The 17,603-nt window shown below is 47.6% G+C and overlaps 1 protein-coding gene across 2 annotated transcripts in view; it reads left to right on the top strand.

The window, feature by feature from the left end:
* RANBP10 (RAN binding protein 10) overlaps positions 1-17,603 on the top strand; it is a 239,138-nt gene that overhangs the window by 201,167 nt on the left and 20,368 nt on the right. The window contains exons 8-12 of one of the 2 annotated variants that reach the window (XM_029608819.1): positions 69-177; positions 744-892; positions 1,978-2,173; positions 13,147-13,271; positions 13,752-13,897. In XM_029608819.1, the coding sequence (XP_029464679.1) occupies positions 69-177; positions 744-892; positions 1,978-2,173; positions 13,147-13,271; positions 13,752-13,897 (725 nt within the window). The remainder of the gene's footprint in view (positions 1-68; positions 178-743; positions 893-1,977; positions 2,174-13,146; positions 13,272-13,751; positions 13,898-17,603) is intronic. The other variant, XM_029608820.1, reaches the window with a different exon arrangement.

Below are 17,603 nucleotides of genomic sequence, written 5' to 3'. Positions count from 1 at the left end.
AAAATGCAGAGTTGTTCCTGAGGATATATTTGTTTCCACATGGCAGTGTCTCTTTTTTCTTCCTGCAGGAATACAGAAGTTAGTATTATCGGGCAGAGTGGGAGAGGCCATAGAAGCCACACAACAACTCTATCCAGGCCTCCTAGAACACAATCCCAACCTGCTGTTCATGTTAAAGTGAGTGCTTTCTGAATGTTACATTGTAGAAGCCTATTTTGAGGCTTGAAAACATGAACAGTACTACTACTCTCTTTTACCGCAAGTCTTTTTGTATATTTCCATGTTTTCTCACAGAGGTGCCTGTGAACCTTGACTGTTTAACTGCTGCTTTTTCACAGTGTGTTCTGAGCTGTTTCCAAAAGCAGTCAGCAACTGTGCTGAAAAATAGCTGAATGTACTCAGTATTCTGCAGCATGGACTTTTATCTGTGTGTCTGTATTGACTATAGAATATATTCAAGTATAGGTTGTCGTTTGTGATTGTAACAGGTATAAAGCACAATTTTGGACAGGATGCCAGATGCCCATAGGGATCTGAAGCTTTTAATAATCCATGTCGTAACTTATTTTCTGTAGCGTAGTATTTAAGTGCTGTTCACCCGCAGGGAACACTTCAGCACAGCTGAATTTAGAGTTATGCTGAGACGCAGCTTTCAGTTAACGTAGGGAGCATGGAATAATTATTGTTAATCTTTATAATTGCCCTTATCTTTAGTCTTTCTCATCTCTGCTTGTGTAATTCAGGTGTAGGCAATTTGTAGAGATGGTGAATGGTACAGATAGTGAGGTTCGGTGTTTCAGTGCCCGCAGCCCCAAATCCCAAGAGAGCTATCCTGGTTCACCCAGCTTAAGTCCCCGGCACGGATCCATCAACTCTCATATTCACAGCACAGGTAAGGAAGCCGCAAAACAAGTTGTTTCTGGATTGCAGGGAAGGTGTGCTGCAAAACAACTGAGCAGTGCTCCTTGTGCTGCCACATTGAGCACAGAAGGTGCGCCAGGTACTGCTACATCAGTTTGTTGCCAGAAGATGTGGTTCAAGGCATCTGTCATAGCTGGCTGGAAAATAAGTTTGGACAAGTACCTGAAGGAAATGTTCTTAAAGCATTATTAGCTGGGTAGACTTGGGAAAGCCACCGTTTATCTCTGGGAGCTAGCAACAAAGACTAGATCTACTCTTTGCGATCTGCTAGGTACTTGTGACCCAACTTGGCCATTGTTGGAGTGGAGGAGTAGCCCAGTGGTTAGAGCAGTGTGCTGTGAACCAGGGAAGCCAGGGTTCAATTCCCACTGTCACTTAAGACCTTGGCAAGTCACTTCACCCTCCATTACCTCCGGTATAAAATTTAGATTGTGAGGGATGTGCATTGATTTTTTTTTTTGTGTTTTCGTTTCAGGTCGTTATCTGTCAAATTTCATTTTTATAATGATTCGGAAGGTATTTATTTTGTGTTTTCCTCATTTCGGAGTTAGTGCACTCTAACAGGGCTTAGTGCGCACTAATACGAAATTCCACAAAATTTTGTCAATTTTTTTTTTCTTTTCGGGGCGCTCCTGAAACATGACGAAATAGACAATTTCATTGCCATTGTCTATTTCGTTTAAAACGAATGCACATCCCTAATTGTGCTGGGCTCAATAGACTGATTGATTAAGCATGGCATATATTATGTTCTTAATCACAAATTACAGCTCCCCACTTTGGTTTTTACGATGCCTGCAGCACAAACAGGAAATAGGTGTGGGACAGCATCTTTGGACGGTAGCAGGCATACTAAATTGGTTCCAGTGACAGTTAACTTTCAGTTTTCCTGGCTATTTACTGTGAGATAAATTTCAATGGTTACTTCTCAACAAAAGTGAGCAGATCTGAGTTTGGTAGTCATAGAGCAGATGTTTGCAATGGATTCATTTGTACACTGTGATTTTATTTTTGATTGCAAGACATAGCCCTTTAACTCATCTCTTTGGCTTCCAGGCGCAGACAGTCCAAGCTGTAGTAATGGGGTTGCTTCCACAAAAAGCAAACAGAGCCACAGTAAATATTCAGCACTTAGCTCTTCCTCCTCTTCCTCTTCCTCCTCCTCCCCTTCATCGGTCAACTACTCAGAGTCCAATTCCACAGACTCCACCAAATCACAGCAACACAGTAGCACAAGTAACCAGGAAACCAGGTATGTCCCTCGTCTCACTTACAGGATCTGTGTGAGGGTTTGCTTTGGGGTATGAGCTTATTCTTCCCAGCCTGCCTCTATATTGTAACAGCTTAAAACAACAGCTTCCATTCATATTAATTTGTAATCCACACATACACTGTTTAAAAAAAAAAAAAGTGAAATATTTGTTTAGCCCTTTGGCTGCATAATTAATTTGAATATTAGAGGAACTTATTCTGAATGATCTGAACTTAGCAGCCCAAGAGTTAAGGATGGCTAATTTTCTTTTGCTCATGTTCTTTTTATGTTTCTCAAGATTCCTGTGTGTTAGCACCATTAGGCTGTTCCCAAAATACGTACATGATCAGTAATGCTGTGTAAAGAAGATCTGCTAGCAAGTTGGTGACCATTAGGTCACACAATAAAATAAATTAATGTCATATATTATGTTAGATGATTTCAGTAAAACAATGTACAGTGGGACAGTGCTACCCTGAATCACCTATAAAGAATATATTTTTTCTCTTGTATTTCAGTACAGCAGACATCCTGCTAATAGCATTGGAGCCTTGTTGTTGGAGAGACATTCTTTTCCTCTCTTAGTACAAGTCATTTAATAGATGTAGTACCTCACAACGTTATGGGTTGATATCCAGAAATAACCCTGCGGGAAGCCTTTCTATAATGCTGTGGTGTTGATTCTGTTCCACATTCAGCAAATTTTCAGTGGGCTCAAGAGTAGTTGAGTATGGAACTTAAATTTATTTATTTTAACGTATTTATATTCTGCCAATCTGCCATTCTAGACATTCATAAAGTAAACATAAAATCATCAACCATAAGAACAAATAACATTCATAAAATGAACAAAGAATATCAACCATGAGAACAAGTACAACCAAAATAATAAAAACAGACTGCAACAAAAAGAGATGTTCAGAAACTTTATGCCTGACTAATTTGAAAGGCCTGGGACAAGTTTTTTCCAAAAGTATTTCAGGGATAATTATATTCTCAGAGATAATAGTAATGTGTCCCATAATTCCAGACCTGCAATCATAAAAGTTCTTTTCCCTCGTCTCACACAAGCAAAATAAGTGAAAAGATACAACCTTTAATAACATTTGGGCAGCAGTTTGTAAATTTTGTAGAGGAACATAAGAGTTTTAATATTGACACAATTGGAAATGACTCATTGGTCCATTAAGTTTGAATATCATAGTCACAGTTTTAAATTGAATTCTTCGGGTTCTCTGTAGCCAACGTAGTGAGCAGATGACTGTTGTCACTGCCCCTCTCTGGGCCGTCTCTGTGCCTTCATTTTTATTTTATTATGTTCCTATGTTTACTCCATAGACCAGAAAGAAACTATGTTCTTTTGATTACATAACACCTCTGTATGCAGAATAAGAGTGTGGGTATCCTAGATTCAAGTGATCCTGCTGGACAAAAAGTAATGATAGTCCCATGAATTGGTGTAGGTCTCCTATCTTAACCATCCCTGCCTCAGCATTAATGGCACCGCTGCTCCAGAAAAGGCAAAGCTTTCAGAGCACCTCGTTTCTGGGGGTAAATCTGTTCCATCTCTGACATTTTAAAGACTTTTTAAAGTGCAAAAAGGAGCACGAGGATGGGAAGTTTCAGTGAGGAGGCTTGATGATGTGAAGAGACGTGAACCTTAATTTAGGCTTTTGCTAGAGATTCTAGCTTGGCTTCAGGTGCCACCGTTTTCCAATATATTCCATAAAAGATGAGTGGTGTCCCCATTTCCTCCTCCCCGTCATGCTTCTTGCAGTCCTGCTCTGGCACTGGGATGAGAGTTTGAAAAGCAGACTACATGGAAATGTGCTGATGGCTTGTGGTTAGATTTGTAACACTTGTTTTTTTTGCCTCCATTCTGTGCAGTTAAACTGTCACCAAGTGCAGAATATCTTGGAACTGTTATCTGGTACAGAATTATCCCATTTCTTGCAGATCTTTGCTGCCTCCCTCCACTTCAGCACAGAGAGATAGACTGGAGCCTTTCTATCGCTTTCTCTCAGTAATAGCTGGCAGCTTTTAGTTAGCCTCTGCAGTTATTAGTGTTGTATTTAACGTAGCCAGAACATTCTTAGAGCAGCAGCCGTTGGAGTTGCAGGCTCCAGGCCATAACTGGGCCTTATGTTGCAAAGCTGGTAAGATTACTCAGGAGAGGAACATAATCATAAAAATAGTAATTTGACCCATAAAGTGGATTCCCTGTACGTACCAGGATCAGTCCAGACACCTGGGTTGTGACTCCGCACCAGCAGATGGAGACAGAGCAAGACTTGTCGGGCACCCTCACATATAGTAAGGCACCACCCACAGCTCGTCAGTCTTTCTCTGTCTCCAGCAGATGGGGCAGGTTCACCCACAGGCTCTGAGGATCCCTGGGTAGTTGTTTAGCTAGTCAGGGTTGTTGGATTTGGTTTAATTTGGTTTAATTGTTTGGATTGTAAAAAAAAAAAAAAAAAAAAGGAAAGTTATAGAACGGCTTCGCTTGTCCTGAAAGCCTCCCAGGGGGGTTGTGAGGTCCTGAGGGGACTACCCCTCCCTGGTTGAGGCCGCTGCTGAGGGTTGAGGACCCGGCCTGTCTCTGGCAGCAGCGCCGGGGGTGACACCGGGGAGCCCGGTTCACTCACCCCCGCTGGACCGGACACTTCAGGACCAAGGTCAGCGGCAGGTAGCAAAAAAAAAAAAAAAAAAAAAAAGGGGGACTTTGTTTTTCTTTCTTGCCGTTTTCGCCGTCTGTGAGGTTGGCTTTGGTTTTCGCAGGGGGAGCGTTCCGCGGGCGGTTTTTTGAAATTTTTTTCTGGTCTCTTGGCGGCTTCGGTGGTCCGGGCCGGTGCGGTGCATGCCGAGGGGCGTTACAGACCGCGCGTGCAGATCGACGGGCTTTATTTTCCTGTCTATCGGGCGGTGAAGGGCCGTCCGAGGGCGGTCGGGGAGTTCGCGCTCGACCGCGATCGCCGCCGCGCGCTGCCCCTGAAGGGGAAGGCAGGGCCGGCCTGTTCCCGCTCAGCGCGGGAACGGCGGCCATTTTAGAGTCCGTAGGGGAGGCCACGCGGTGAAAAATGGCGGCATGCCGCCGGCGTTGTCTCCCCAGCGGCGGGACCCCGGGGGGGGCTGCTTCCGCGGCGGTTGGGAGTCAGGAGGAGGCCTCCTCCGCTCCTGCGGCCTCGTTTTCGTCGGCGTTGTCTCCCCAGCGGCGGGACCCCGGGGGGGTTCCCCCGCGGGGGGGCTGCTTCTGCGGCGGTTCGGAGTCAGGAGGAGGTCTCCTCCGATCCTGAGGCCTCGGTTTTGTCGGCCCTCGCGGGGCTTGGAAGTAAAAAAAAAAAAAATTTTTTAAATAAATATTTAAATAAATATACGCTCAATGCGGAAGGGATCGTCGGTAAGGGGGTTCTGACAGTCTGTCTGATCCCCAGAAGAAGCGAGCGGGGGAGGGTACACGGAGACCCGTGGATCCGCTTAGCGAACGGCGCTCAGGCCGCGGGGCCCCCCAGGAGACCGACTCCAAATCGGCTTCATCCGGGGACGAAGACCCTGATTAGGGGTCCCGCGGGACGACGGTGCGCACGCGGATACGATCCACGCGGGGGAGGGTGCCCACCCCAAGGTGGTGCACTTGTTCCGGAAGGAGGAACTTGCACCGCTAACTCCGGCTGTTTTTTCTTGGAAGTGGGTGTGGATGCCCCACCCATGGAGCCTAGAAAGGATTTACCAAGATGGACCCGGTGTTGTTGGGCCTGACAGGACCCGCGTTGGTTTTTCCGGTCCATTTTTCCGCTTCGGATATTCTCCTTCGCGAATGGGACACCCCGGAGTTGGGCTTCAAGGTTAGTAAAGCTATGGACAAGCTGTATCCGTTGCCGGAGGACGCGTTGGAATCCCCCCGTCTTCCGCGAGTGGACGCAGCGGTTTCGGCAGTCACTAAACGGTCGACGATTCCGGTGACGGGAGCCGCGGCGCTCCAGGATATCCAAGACAGAAAGCTGGAGTCTCAGCTCAGGAAAGTCTTTGAGGTTTCGGCTCTGGGCGCCCGGGCGGCTATGGGTAGTATTTGCCCTGAGAGCCGGCTTGCGCTGGGCTCAGGTTCTTCAGGCCAAGGCGAGCCTCTCGGGTGAGGAGGCGGAGCAAGCGGTCAACTTGGAGGCAGTTATTGCGTACAGCGCGAAGGCGATGCACGACCTTCTGCGGCCTTCGGCTAGAGCCATGGTCTCGGCAGTTTTCGGCACAACGTCTCCTGTGGCTCCGTGATTGGGCGGCGGATGGATCTTCCAAGGCACACCTAGGCTCGCTCCCTTCTAAGGGGAAGTTGTTATTTGGCAAACAACTGGGCGACCTGATGCAGTACTTTGGTGAAAACCGGGAGTACAAGTTACTGGAGGACAGATACAGGGCCCAGTCTTCGTTTTTCCAATAGGTCCCGCGTTTGTGGGCCCAGGAAGTCGCCGCCACAGAGATTGTCGGGGGCCCCGTATCGATCTAGTTCCTCTTGTCGGTCGTCGTGGTCCCAGTCCGTTCGAGGAAGGACATTTGGACGGCATGGCGGTTCCTCGTTGGGGACCAGTCCGAAGCCCGGCTCCATTGGTTACACCGGAGATAGGATCCAGGTTGGAGCGGTCGAAGCCCGGCTCCATTGGTTACACCGGAGGTAGGATCCAGGTTGGCGCGGTGCGGGAATCGGGCCAGGAGAATCACGGACCGGTGGGTCCTCAGCGTGATAAGACACGGTTACGCGTTACTTTTGGCTCGGGTTCCGGCGGACATAGTTCTGGTGTCCCCTTACAAGGCAGGCATCAAGCGTTGGCTGTCCGGGATACGTGGCGACGCCTAGAAGACCTGGGCGCGGTAGTTCCTGTGCATCCGGGTCAGCGTCATCTGGGCCGGTAGTCCATTTACTTCATAGTGCCAAAGAAGGAGTCCTGGACCTCAAAGGAGTCAACAGGTGTCTCCGCGTCCCTCGATTCCAAATGGAGACGATCCGCCCAGTCATAGCTTCGGTTCGACCAGGGGAATTCCTGGCGTCGCTGGATCTGACGGAGACTTACCTCACATCGGCATTCGACCGTGCCATCAGCGAACGCCCCTATTTGGACGATTGGCTGATTCGAGCCAAATCCGAAATGCAGTGCCGACTGGCAGTCGACAGAGTCCTGCACCTCTTGCGGTCGCTCGGATGGGTGGTCAATCTCGCCAAAATCCGGCTGGTTCCCACCCAGACCCTGGATACTTGGGAGCACTGTTCGACACGAAGCAAGGCAGGGTGTTTTCTGTCCAAGGACCGGTCTGCAAGCTGCAGGGTCAGATACGCCGTCTCTTGTCCCTCCGGATTCCGCAGGGGTGCGATTACCTGATGGTGTTGGGATCAATGGCGTCAACGCTGGCGCTAGTCCCCTGGGCGTTCGCTCATCTACGTCCATTGCAATCCGCATTGCTCTCCCGCTGGCGGCAGGTGTCCGAGGAGTTTTTACCTTCCCCTCCCGCTCACGGATCAGGTGAGGTCCAGTTTGCAGTGGGGGCTCTGCACCGACAATCTGACACGCGGAGTGTCCCTACTCATGCCCACCTGGATGGTAGTCACCACGGATGCCAGCTTCTCCGGCTGGGGAGCGATTTGCATGGGCCGCTCGGTGCAGGGACTGTGGTCCAAAGCTCAATCACAGTGGTCCATCAACTGCTTGGAGACCAGAGTGGTCACGTTGGTGCTCCAGTCGTTCCTCCCATTGCTCCGAGGGACTTCGGTCAGAGTGTTGTCGGACAATGCGACCACAGTGGCGTGTATCAATCGCCAGGGAGGTACGAGGAGCCAAGCGGTGGCGGAGCAGGCGCGGCTGCTCAGGCTTTGGGCGGAGAGGAACCTCAGCAACATCACGGCGTCCCACATCGCCGGAGTGGACAATGTCCAAGCGGATTTCCTCAGTCGGCATCGATTGGATCCAGGGGAGTGCGTGCTGCCGGAGGTGGCTTACCGTCTAATTTGCAAACGGTGTAGAACACCACACTTGGATTTGATGGCCACCGCTCAGAACACCAAGGCTCCGCGATTCGTCAGTCGACGGAGAGAACGAGGAGCCAAAGGGGTAGATACTCTGGTACTCCCTTGGCCCACGGACGTTCTCATATATGTGTTCCCTCCATGGCCTCTGATCGGCAAGGTCCTTCGTCGAATAGAGTCGCCTCCAGAGGTGATGATGGTGGCGCCGGAGTGGCCACGACGGCCTTGGTTCGCGGACCTCTTGCTCTTGGCAAAGGAGGCTCCTCTCCGTTTTCGAGGGGAAGCGGCTCTCCTGCGGCAGGGTCAGAGGACGCGGCTCACTTCGGTCTCGCGGCGTGGTTTTGAGAGGAAACGTTTGCAGTTTAAGGGATATTCGGATGCGGTGGTAGCTACCTTGCTGAGTTCTCGATAACGGTCTACCTCGTTGGCATATGTCCGGGTTTGGGCAGTGTTCCAAGATTAGTGTAGATCGCGTGAGGTGAATCCGGTGTTACCATCCGTACTGGATGTCCTCGCTTTTCTTCCGGCGGGGCTTGCTACGGACCTATCATGCAGCACCCTCCACGTACATGTAGCGGCGCTTGGCTGTCTCAGAGGTAAGGTGCAAGGTAAGTCGCTGGCTCATCATCCAGACGAGGCGCGCTTTCTTCGGGAAGCTAAGCATCTGCGGCCTCCGTTGCGACATCCTGGTCCTTCCTGGACTCTTAATTGGTGCTCACTGCGCGGTGCTCGTCGCCTTTTGAGCCCTTCAGGAGAGCGACTCTACAAGATCTGACCCTTCAGGCGGTTTTTCTTGTGGCGATGGCTTCGGCGAGACGAGTTTCGGAGTTGCAGGCATTGTCTTGTCGAGAACCGTTCTCACGCTTCTCTGCCTCTGTGGTGTCCGCGTTTCATTTGAACCAGACCATTGAATTGCCTGCCTTTCCTGAGGACATGTGATGTTGCAGAAACTTGATGTTCGCAGAGTTCTGCTCCGTTATCTGGTGGTAACGAATCCATTTCGGGTTTTCGGACCCTCCCTTTTGTGTTCGGGTCCAAAGCAGAGTGGCGCTGCTTCTCGAGCATCGATTGCTCGGTGGTTGAAGGAAGCTATTTCTTCTGCGTACCTATTGCATGGTAAGTCTGTCCCGGTGGGCCTCCGCGCCCACTCGATGCCAGCTCAGACCACCTCGTGGGCGGAATCTTCGTATGTGTCGCCGCAGCAGTTTTGCAGGGTGGCAACTTGGAAGTCGTTGCATACCTTTACGCGACACTATCGGCTGGATGTTACGGACCTGGATTTCTGCGAGCGGGACTCTCTGGTTCCCGCCCTCGGTGGTTCAGCTCTGGTACATCCCAGGTGTCTGGACTGATCCTGGTACGTACAGGGAAAGGAAAATTAGTTTCTTACCTGATAATTTTCGTTCCTGTAGTACCAAGGATCAGTCCAGGCTCCCACCCAAGTCTGTTTTCAGATTTAAGAAGAGTCCGCTCGGTTGGTGTTCCATTGGTTTTTCAGTATCTGTTGTTGGTCCTCTGTTTCTGGAAGTTTTGATCCAGCTGGGGGCTTTGGTTGAATCGGCCCTAGTGTGGGGCGGTATAGTTAGATAGTTTGGTTTCATTGCTGTTTTGCTTTGACATTCGTAAGACTGACGAGCTGTGGGTGGTGCCTTACTATATGTGAGGGTGCCCGACAAGTCTTGCTCTGTCTCCATCTGCTGGTGCGGAGTCACAACCCAGGTGTCTGGACTGATCCTTGGTACTACAGGAACGAAAATTATCAGGTAAGAAACTAATTTTCCTTTATTTTCATCTATAGAAAAAGAACATTATGACACAGAGTGGAAGTGTAGCAGTCTTCTGACTGGACACTATTCTCCATCATGAGCGTAATTTTTAAAAGCGTTTCTGCAAGTAAAACAATGTTTTACCTACAGAGATGAGTTTTTTAAAAATTGCCTGCTTGATACATGGGTAAACACATCTCTGCACACGTGTTTAACTAAACTAAGCGGAGGCATTCCTGAGGAAAGAATTGGGAAGGGATTTGCCCTTATGTGCATATCTTTGAAAATTCAAGCATGTAAATTTTCCTGAAAATTTTCCATGCACTACATAGTAGGAGGGCAATATTTAAAGGCATTTTTTGAATACAGTCACTTATCTGGCTAAATTTTAGACAGATAAGTTGTCATCTGGCTAGCAGGATAAAAAGGAGTTATTCCGGGAGCGTTCCAGGACAGGGTAAAGTTATCTGGCTAACTCAGCTGATTTTTAACTATAAGTGGCTAAGTTAGCCGCATAACTTTAGACCTGCCACAGAGCGGCTGGATAAGCTGCCACTTAAACAGATATCTGGTTAAATAACACTTATGTGTTAAAAAAAAAAAAAAAATCGTGACTGTGGGTCTCCCAACCCAATTCCCACTCCCTCTATAAATTTTAAAGCCCTCTGTTGGCCAATCTCATCTCCTCCCCAAGCAAGACTCTTGGCACTGGCCCTCTCCATTCCCTCCAGATAAAAAGACTACTAATAAGGCACCTTCTCCCCATTCAACCCTAACTGCCACCCACCTCAGTCCAGCAAACCTCAGGCCTGTTTGCTGGACTGAACAGTAAAGCTGATAGGTTACACTTGCAACACTGCTGCCAGAGCAATACTGCAAGTGCCCAGGATAATAGATTGCAGCGATCCCAGTGTTGCAAACAGGCCTGAGATTCTGGCCAGTGTATGAAGGTTGAGGATGGGGGGAGACCTTACTTATAATTTCTTTTACCAGAGAGTGGGGAGGGCCAATGCTAAGAATCTCTCTTCAGATGTTTTACTTTTTTCTTCTGAAAGATTGGTAAGAGGGTGGTCTCGGTCAGCAGGGTTCTTTAAAATGTATAATGGGGGAATGGGAATCAGACTGAGAGGCCCGCCATCAAGATTTTTTTTTTTTTTAACATGCCATTTAACTGGATATCCGGTTCTACAAGGCCAGATAACTTTAGACCTAGCAGGCCATATTCAAAAGCTAAAAAATCAAAAAGGAACCAAAAAGGTTCACTCACTGTGAAAAACGTTTGTGTGTATGCTATTGCAGAGTTTTTGTTGTTTTCTAAATTTTTTTTTTAATTTTTATGCACCTACACAAACTGGAATTCTCTTTATTCTATCAACTATGATCAGAGATCATAGTTGATAGAATATCAACGGTGGTGCCGTGGTATTTGAAAACAACAAAAAACAATCTGCATCTAGTTGAGTTATTTTGCACTGGATGTCATTGGGTAATTCTAAACACAGTAAAAATTATTGAAGTTTTAAAACACAATATTTGCATAGAAAGGCACAAAAAACGGAGGAGGTTGCCTGTTCTATGATTATAACATGCCAAATGAGGCAGGGTTGCCTACACAATTATATGAGACCCTTCCAACCCCTCTACAAAAAATGTTGTTCTTATTATATTCAATAAAGAGAATTCCACAGTTTGTGTAGGTGCATAAAAATTAAAAAAATATATTTAAAAACAACAAAAACTCTGCAATAGCATACACACAAATGTTTTTCACAGTGAGTGAACCTTTTTGGTTCCTTTTTGATTTTTTTGATTATTTAACACTGTGCATGTGGCATTGATATATTTACATATTCAAAAGCTAGCCAGTTATGTTTAAAGTTTCCTGACTAAAGTTAGTGTGACTGAGTGTACCGACAACTCCCTCCTTCTACCTTAAGAAACCCAGTTCAGGCTTTTAACCCAGATCTCCTTAAGGCAGAAGGCCACAAGGGATTCTGGGTGAAGAGAGGTTCCCTTCACCCTGCCATAAGAGCCCAGGCATAGAGAGCTTGAGGAGGCCCCAGGGAGCTGGTAGAACCTCACGATTCACTCAGACAGTGGTCGTTTACCTGTTAGTTGTGCAAGGTGAGCTACTATTTTGATTCTTGTATCTTTAAAGCACTGTAAATAAATACCAGCACCATAACTCAGTTAGTCTGGTCTTGTATTCCTGCAGCCACAACAGGCCTGAATACACTACAGCTAGCTTTTTAAGATAACTTTAATCAGGGATATTTGGCAGGACGTTTATCCTGCTTAATATCTGGGACAAATTATCCAGCTAACTTTTGCCAGATAACTTATCCGCTTACTGACTTACTGAGTATGGACCTCCACATGTAAGTGTGTGGACAGATGTGGACTTGTGTGGAGGAGTAGCCTAGTGGTTAGAGCAGAGGGCTACGCCTCAGGGAGGGAAACCAGGGATCAAATCCTGCTGTCATTCCTTGTGACTTTGGGCAAGTCACTTTACTCTCCATTGCCTCAGGTACAAAATTTAATTGTAAGCCCTGTGGGGATAGGGAAATACTTATAGTACCTGAATGTAATTCGCTTTGATGTACACTTTGAAGTGCCTGTTACTGCTGCTACAGGTTTGTTTTCTTCTATTCCTGCTCTTATAGTAGCTTTATGGTACTTTGAGAAATATATATGTAATTTATCCCAGGACAAGCAGGATGCTAGTCCTCACATATGGGCTCCATTACTGATGTCACCCATATGTGAGGACTACATCCTGCTGTCCTGGGATAACACCTATTACAAGGTAAGCAATTTTGCTTTATTCGCATACCCCTAAAAACACTTTGTTACTCTGGCATAAGGATAGCGTAAATAACTTTAATCCTTGTCTCGTGACACTCTACTATTATAGAGGGTAGAGATATTGACCTGATTAACTATATTATCATAATAGATTAGTGGCCTGTTTTATAGCACCAAAGTAAGGGAGTTTGGTTTTCTTCAGCAAGCTGTTTCTTGCAATCCAGCCAACATCTTAAATTTATGGAAGTAACTCACAGAAAGCAACTCTGTTCTCTTCTATAACTCAGCAGTAATACTATGCAGAGGCTATCTTTACGTTGAGACTCCCAGGCCAGGTGAAACAGCAGCAGTAGTTCTCATTCTTCTCCAGCTTGGCATAACCTTGCTTTTTCTCTCAGTGACAGTGAGATGGAAATGGAGGCGGAGCATTATCCTAATGGTGTCCTGGAAAATTCCTCCACTAGAATCATGAATGGCACATATAAACACGAGGAGATCTTGCAGACAGATGAGTCCAGCATGGGTAGGCATTGATGCACAGTCTGAAAAAGGGATATAGTAATCTGAAATGCTGATGCATGGAGCACAAAGATGTAAGCTGTCTAGATGAAGTGAAGCTAGACATAGTGTATTTTGGGTGCTTGATTGCAGTCTGATTAAGTATGGAGTCATTGAATGAAGGTAGTGGGGACTCATGTGAAGCGTGTGCTATATGCTAACTTGAAGATTAGACATTGAGATATAGGTTACATATAGTTGTACCATGCAAGATTGCTGACTGATAATATTGTTGACGCCTTATGGCCAATTGTTGAAGAGGAGTGTTTCTTAAGCAGAATGATAGATGAGGTGCTTCGCTAACAATAGTAACAGTTGTCTTACACTGGTCTGTTGCTGTGCAATGTTCTATCTTCAGCAATTGCAAAAACATGAAAGGAAGAAATCATTTTTGGAACTGATTCATAGGAGAGCCAGGGTGCGTTTATTTTTTACCTTGTTTCAGAAGATGGCTGCACCCAGAGACAGCTCTGTGGTGGGAACCAGGCTGCAACGGAGAGAATGATCCACTTTGGCCGGGAGCTGCAGACCCTGAGTGAGCATCTATGCAGAGAGTATGGGAAAAACACAACCCACAAAAAGATGCTGCAGGTACAGTTCTGTCTCCCGTTACAGCCATATGTATTTATTTATTTATTTTAAAGGTGCTTATATTCTGCTTTATCCAGTGCCTATCCTTAGCGGATTACAATAAAACAAGCCTATTCTCCCAGGACAAGCAGGATTGTAGTCCTCACATATGGGTGACATCAGATGGAGCCCTGTCATGGAATACTTTTGACAAAGTTTCTAGAACTTTGACTGGCACACTGAGCATGCCCAGCATGCCACTAACCCTGTGGCCACCAGGGGGTCCCCCTTCTGTCTCTTTTTTTTTTCTACGCAGCAGTTGCCTCGCAGTTTAGGAGCTGTGTGAGAAATTTCTCACAACTTTCCTCACGGAAATAATTTGAAGTTTAACTTCTTAAAAAATCCCTCACTGGGGTCCCCCATCGCGCTTCATTCCCTCCGATGCTTGGTAAGTGTTTTTCCCGTACTTTGCAGTCGGTTTCCGGTGGCTTACCACCTCAGTACCCGATGGTCACCGACCACGAGCCCGCCATTTTTTGGCATGGCAAACGGGTTTAGGAAATGCCCTGAGCGTCCGAGGACCATGACCATAACGGACCCACATAATGTTTGCGTTTTGTGCTTAGGCCCGTCACACGACATTCATCGATGCCCCAGTTACGCACAAATGACCCCAAAAGGCCGGCATGTTCGACTGGACAAGATGGAGCATTTGTTTGCGTCAAAATGCTCTGCTCCATCGACTCCAGCTCAAGTGTCTCCAACCGGAAAGGGTCCATCAACCTCGGAGACGCCTCGCCAGGAACATCGTGGAGCGGGTGACCGTCCATCACCGACACCCTCGAAGGCATCGGCGTCATCGTCCTCGGTGCCGGAGAAGGACTGGACCGAGCACCGATGCCGCAGCGGCATCGATTCCCACCGAGCCACCTGCGAAGAGGGCCCAGGGAGAGGAGCCCCCATAATCCTCTGGACCCGGGACCCTGAGGCGTTCCCACCAATATCGGTGCCGGGTACTGAGCCTCCACAGATCGCTGTGGAGCGTCCAGTAACGCCTAGCCTGCCTCCTACTCCAGGCGCAGTGCTATCAATGCCAGCCTTCAGGGAGGAATTGGACAAACTGGTCCAAGAGGCAGTGCTCAATGCTTTTCAGGGCTTTAAGCGCCACTGACGCCAGCCCCCATAATTTCGCACCGCTCCTCAAGCGCCTGGACACCCTCATCTGTGCCCTGCCGACTCAACCCGTGCCATCTGACCCACTGGCACCGAGTCAACCTCCGCAGGTCTCAATTCCCATACCGGGTTCCTCGGAGGAAGATAAAGGGACTTCCAGCCCTATCCCGGAATGGGATCCACCGATGCCGGAGCCCGTTCCAGGGCCATCGGGGCTGTCGGTGCCTAAGCATACCTCATCCGCTTCGTGCCCTTGAGGCCGGCATTGACTCCTTCAATGCCACTTCGATATCCATCGATGCCTTCTCGCCCTCTAGGCTCTGGTATCCTTCCACCCTCAGAATTACCAGTAGGTGAGGAAGAAACTCCCTATGATCCATGGGGAGGATGCATCCTCTGATCATTCTTCATCTGAGGAATTGCTCTCAGAGCCTTCACCCCCGGAAGAAAGGCGTCAATCTCCTCCTGAAGACCTCTCCTTTGCCAGCTTTGTCAAGGAGATGTCTGAAACTATCCCATTTCCATTGGTGATGCTCGCCACAAGATACTGGAGGTCTTACAATTTGTAGATGCTCCAAAAGAGGTAATGGCGATACCAGTACATGAAGTACTGCTTGACCTCTTGCACAGCTTGTGGGACCATCCAGGTACTGTACCTCCAGTCAACAAAAAGCAGATGCTACATACCTGGTTCAACAAGCCCCAGGCTTTCAAAAGAGCCAGCTGCCCCACCATTCTGTAGTGGTGGAATCAGCCCAAAAGAAGGCTAAAAGATCACATCCACACTCCTCTGCTCCTCCTGGTAAGGAAAAGAAGGCATTAGATGCATTAGGATATAGAGTCTTTCAAGGGTCCATGTTGATATCGCGAATAGCAGCATATCAATTATACATGATCCAATATAACAGAAATCTCTGGAAACAAGTCCAGGAATTTGCAGAGACCTTACCACAACAACAGCAAGAAACCTTGACCTCCATCCTACAAAAAGGATTGGAAGCAGGTAAACACAAGGTCAGAGCTGCTTACGACTCTTTTCAGACGGCTTCCAGAGTCTTAGCAGCGGGCATTAGTGCTAGGCATTGGGCCTGGCTCAAGGCCTCAGACTTACGCCCAGAGGTGCAGGACAAACTTGCAGATCTCTCCTGTACAGGAGAAAACCTATTGGGGATAAGATCCAAGACGCAGTGGCTCAGTTAAAGGACCATCATGAGACTTTCAACTGTCACCTCAGAACCACCCTCCATAGCCCGCAGGGCTCTGCGCAAGGACACCAGGAAGCAATTTTATAGACCGCATAGGTATTATCCTCCCGTGTCCTGTGCTCGACCAGCTTGAGCCCTTCAGAGAGGACATTTATTTATTTATTTATGAACTTTTAATATACCAACATTCGTAGAACACATCACGCCGGTTTACAATTAACTCAAAGAAAGGAAAATTACATTTAACGGGGGGTGGGGCGAGGGGAACAGGCAAGAAAAGGGGAGAAAAGGGCTGGGAACGAGAGGGACTAAGAGTAGAATACTGAAATGAAGTAAAGAGGAGAAAGTGGAGAGGAACCAAAATAGTTATAGAAACTTACTATATTTACATCATTGGGAGAGTACATAAAGTAACTGGGCTAGCTATATACATAAATATATTGTAAGGCAAATTCTGCGAGGCAGGGTGGGCCTTGTCTAGGTTTGGTTAATATCTGGGTAGGCCTGTTTGAAAAGCCATGTCTTGATGCCTTTTTTAAAGTTGCGTAAGGATGGTTCTAGACGGAGATCAGTGGGAAGGGAGTTCCAGAGGGAGGGGCCAGCAGTGGAGAAGGCTCTTTCTCTAGTGAGGGTAAGGTGTGCAGTTTTGAGGGATGGGGTGTGAAGGGTGCCTGCAAGGGAGGTTCTGGTGGGGCGGTTAGAGGATCGAAAACGTAGCAGTTCTTCGAGCCAGGGAGAGTTGTCTTTGTAAAGCGTGTTGTGTAGAATGGTGAGAGTTTTGTATTGAACGCGGAAAGGGATGGGAAGCCGGTGCAGATCCTTTAGAATGGGGATGATGTGGTCCCTTTTGCGGGTGTTGGTTATGATTCTCGCCATTGAGTTCTGCAGTATTTGCAAGGGTTTAATAGTTGATGACGGGAGGCCTAAAAGAAGGGAATTGCAGTAGTCCAGTTTAGATAGAATGGTTGTTTGCAGAACTAGGCGGAAGTCCTGGATGTGGAGGAGGGGCTTAAGTTTTTTAAGGACGTGGAGTTTGTAGAAGCCCCCCTTTAGTAGAGACTTAATGTGGGGTTTGAAATTTAGGCATTGATCTAGTGAGACGCCTAGGTCTCTTACGGAGTGCAGTGGGGTAAGGGCTGAGGCAGAGTTATGAGGGGTGGATTTAGATGTGTGTTCCGGTTGCTTAGAGATGATGAGTATTTCTGTTTTAGATGCGTTTAGTGCAAGGTGGAGGTTAGATAGTAGGGAATTGATGGAAACAAGGTAAGTGTCCCAGAATTGCAGGGATTCCATGAGGGTTTTTTGAATAGGGATAAGGATTTGCACATCATCAGCATATAGGAAAAACT

Source organism: Rhinatrema bivittatum, chromosome 7 (genome assembly GCF_901001135.1).
Source record: "Rhinatrema bivittatum chromosome 7, aRhiBiv1.1, whole genome shotgun sequence".
Taxonomy (NCBI): Eukaryota; Metazoa; Chordata; class Amphibia; order Gymnophiona; family Rhinatrematidae; genus Rhinatrema; species Rhinatrema bivittatum.
The sequence above is the reverse complement of the archived record's forward strand: the minus strand, read 5'-3'. Positions and strand labels throughout refer to the sequence as shown.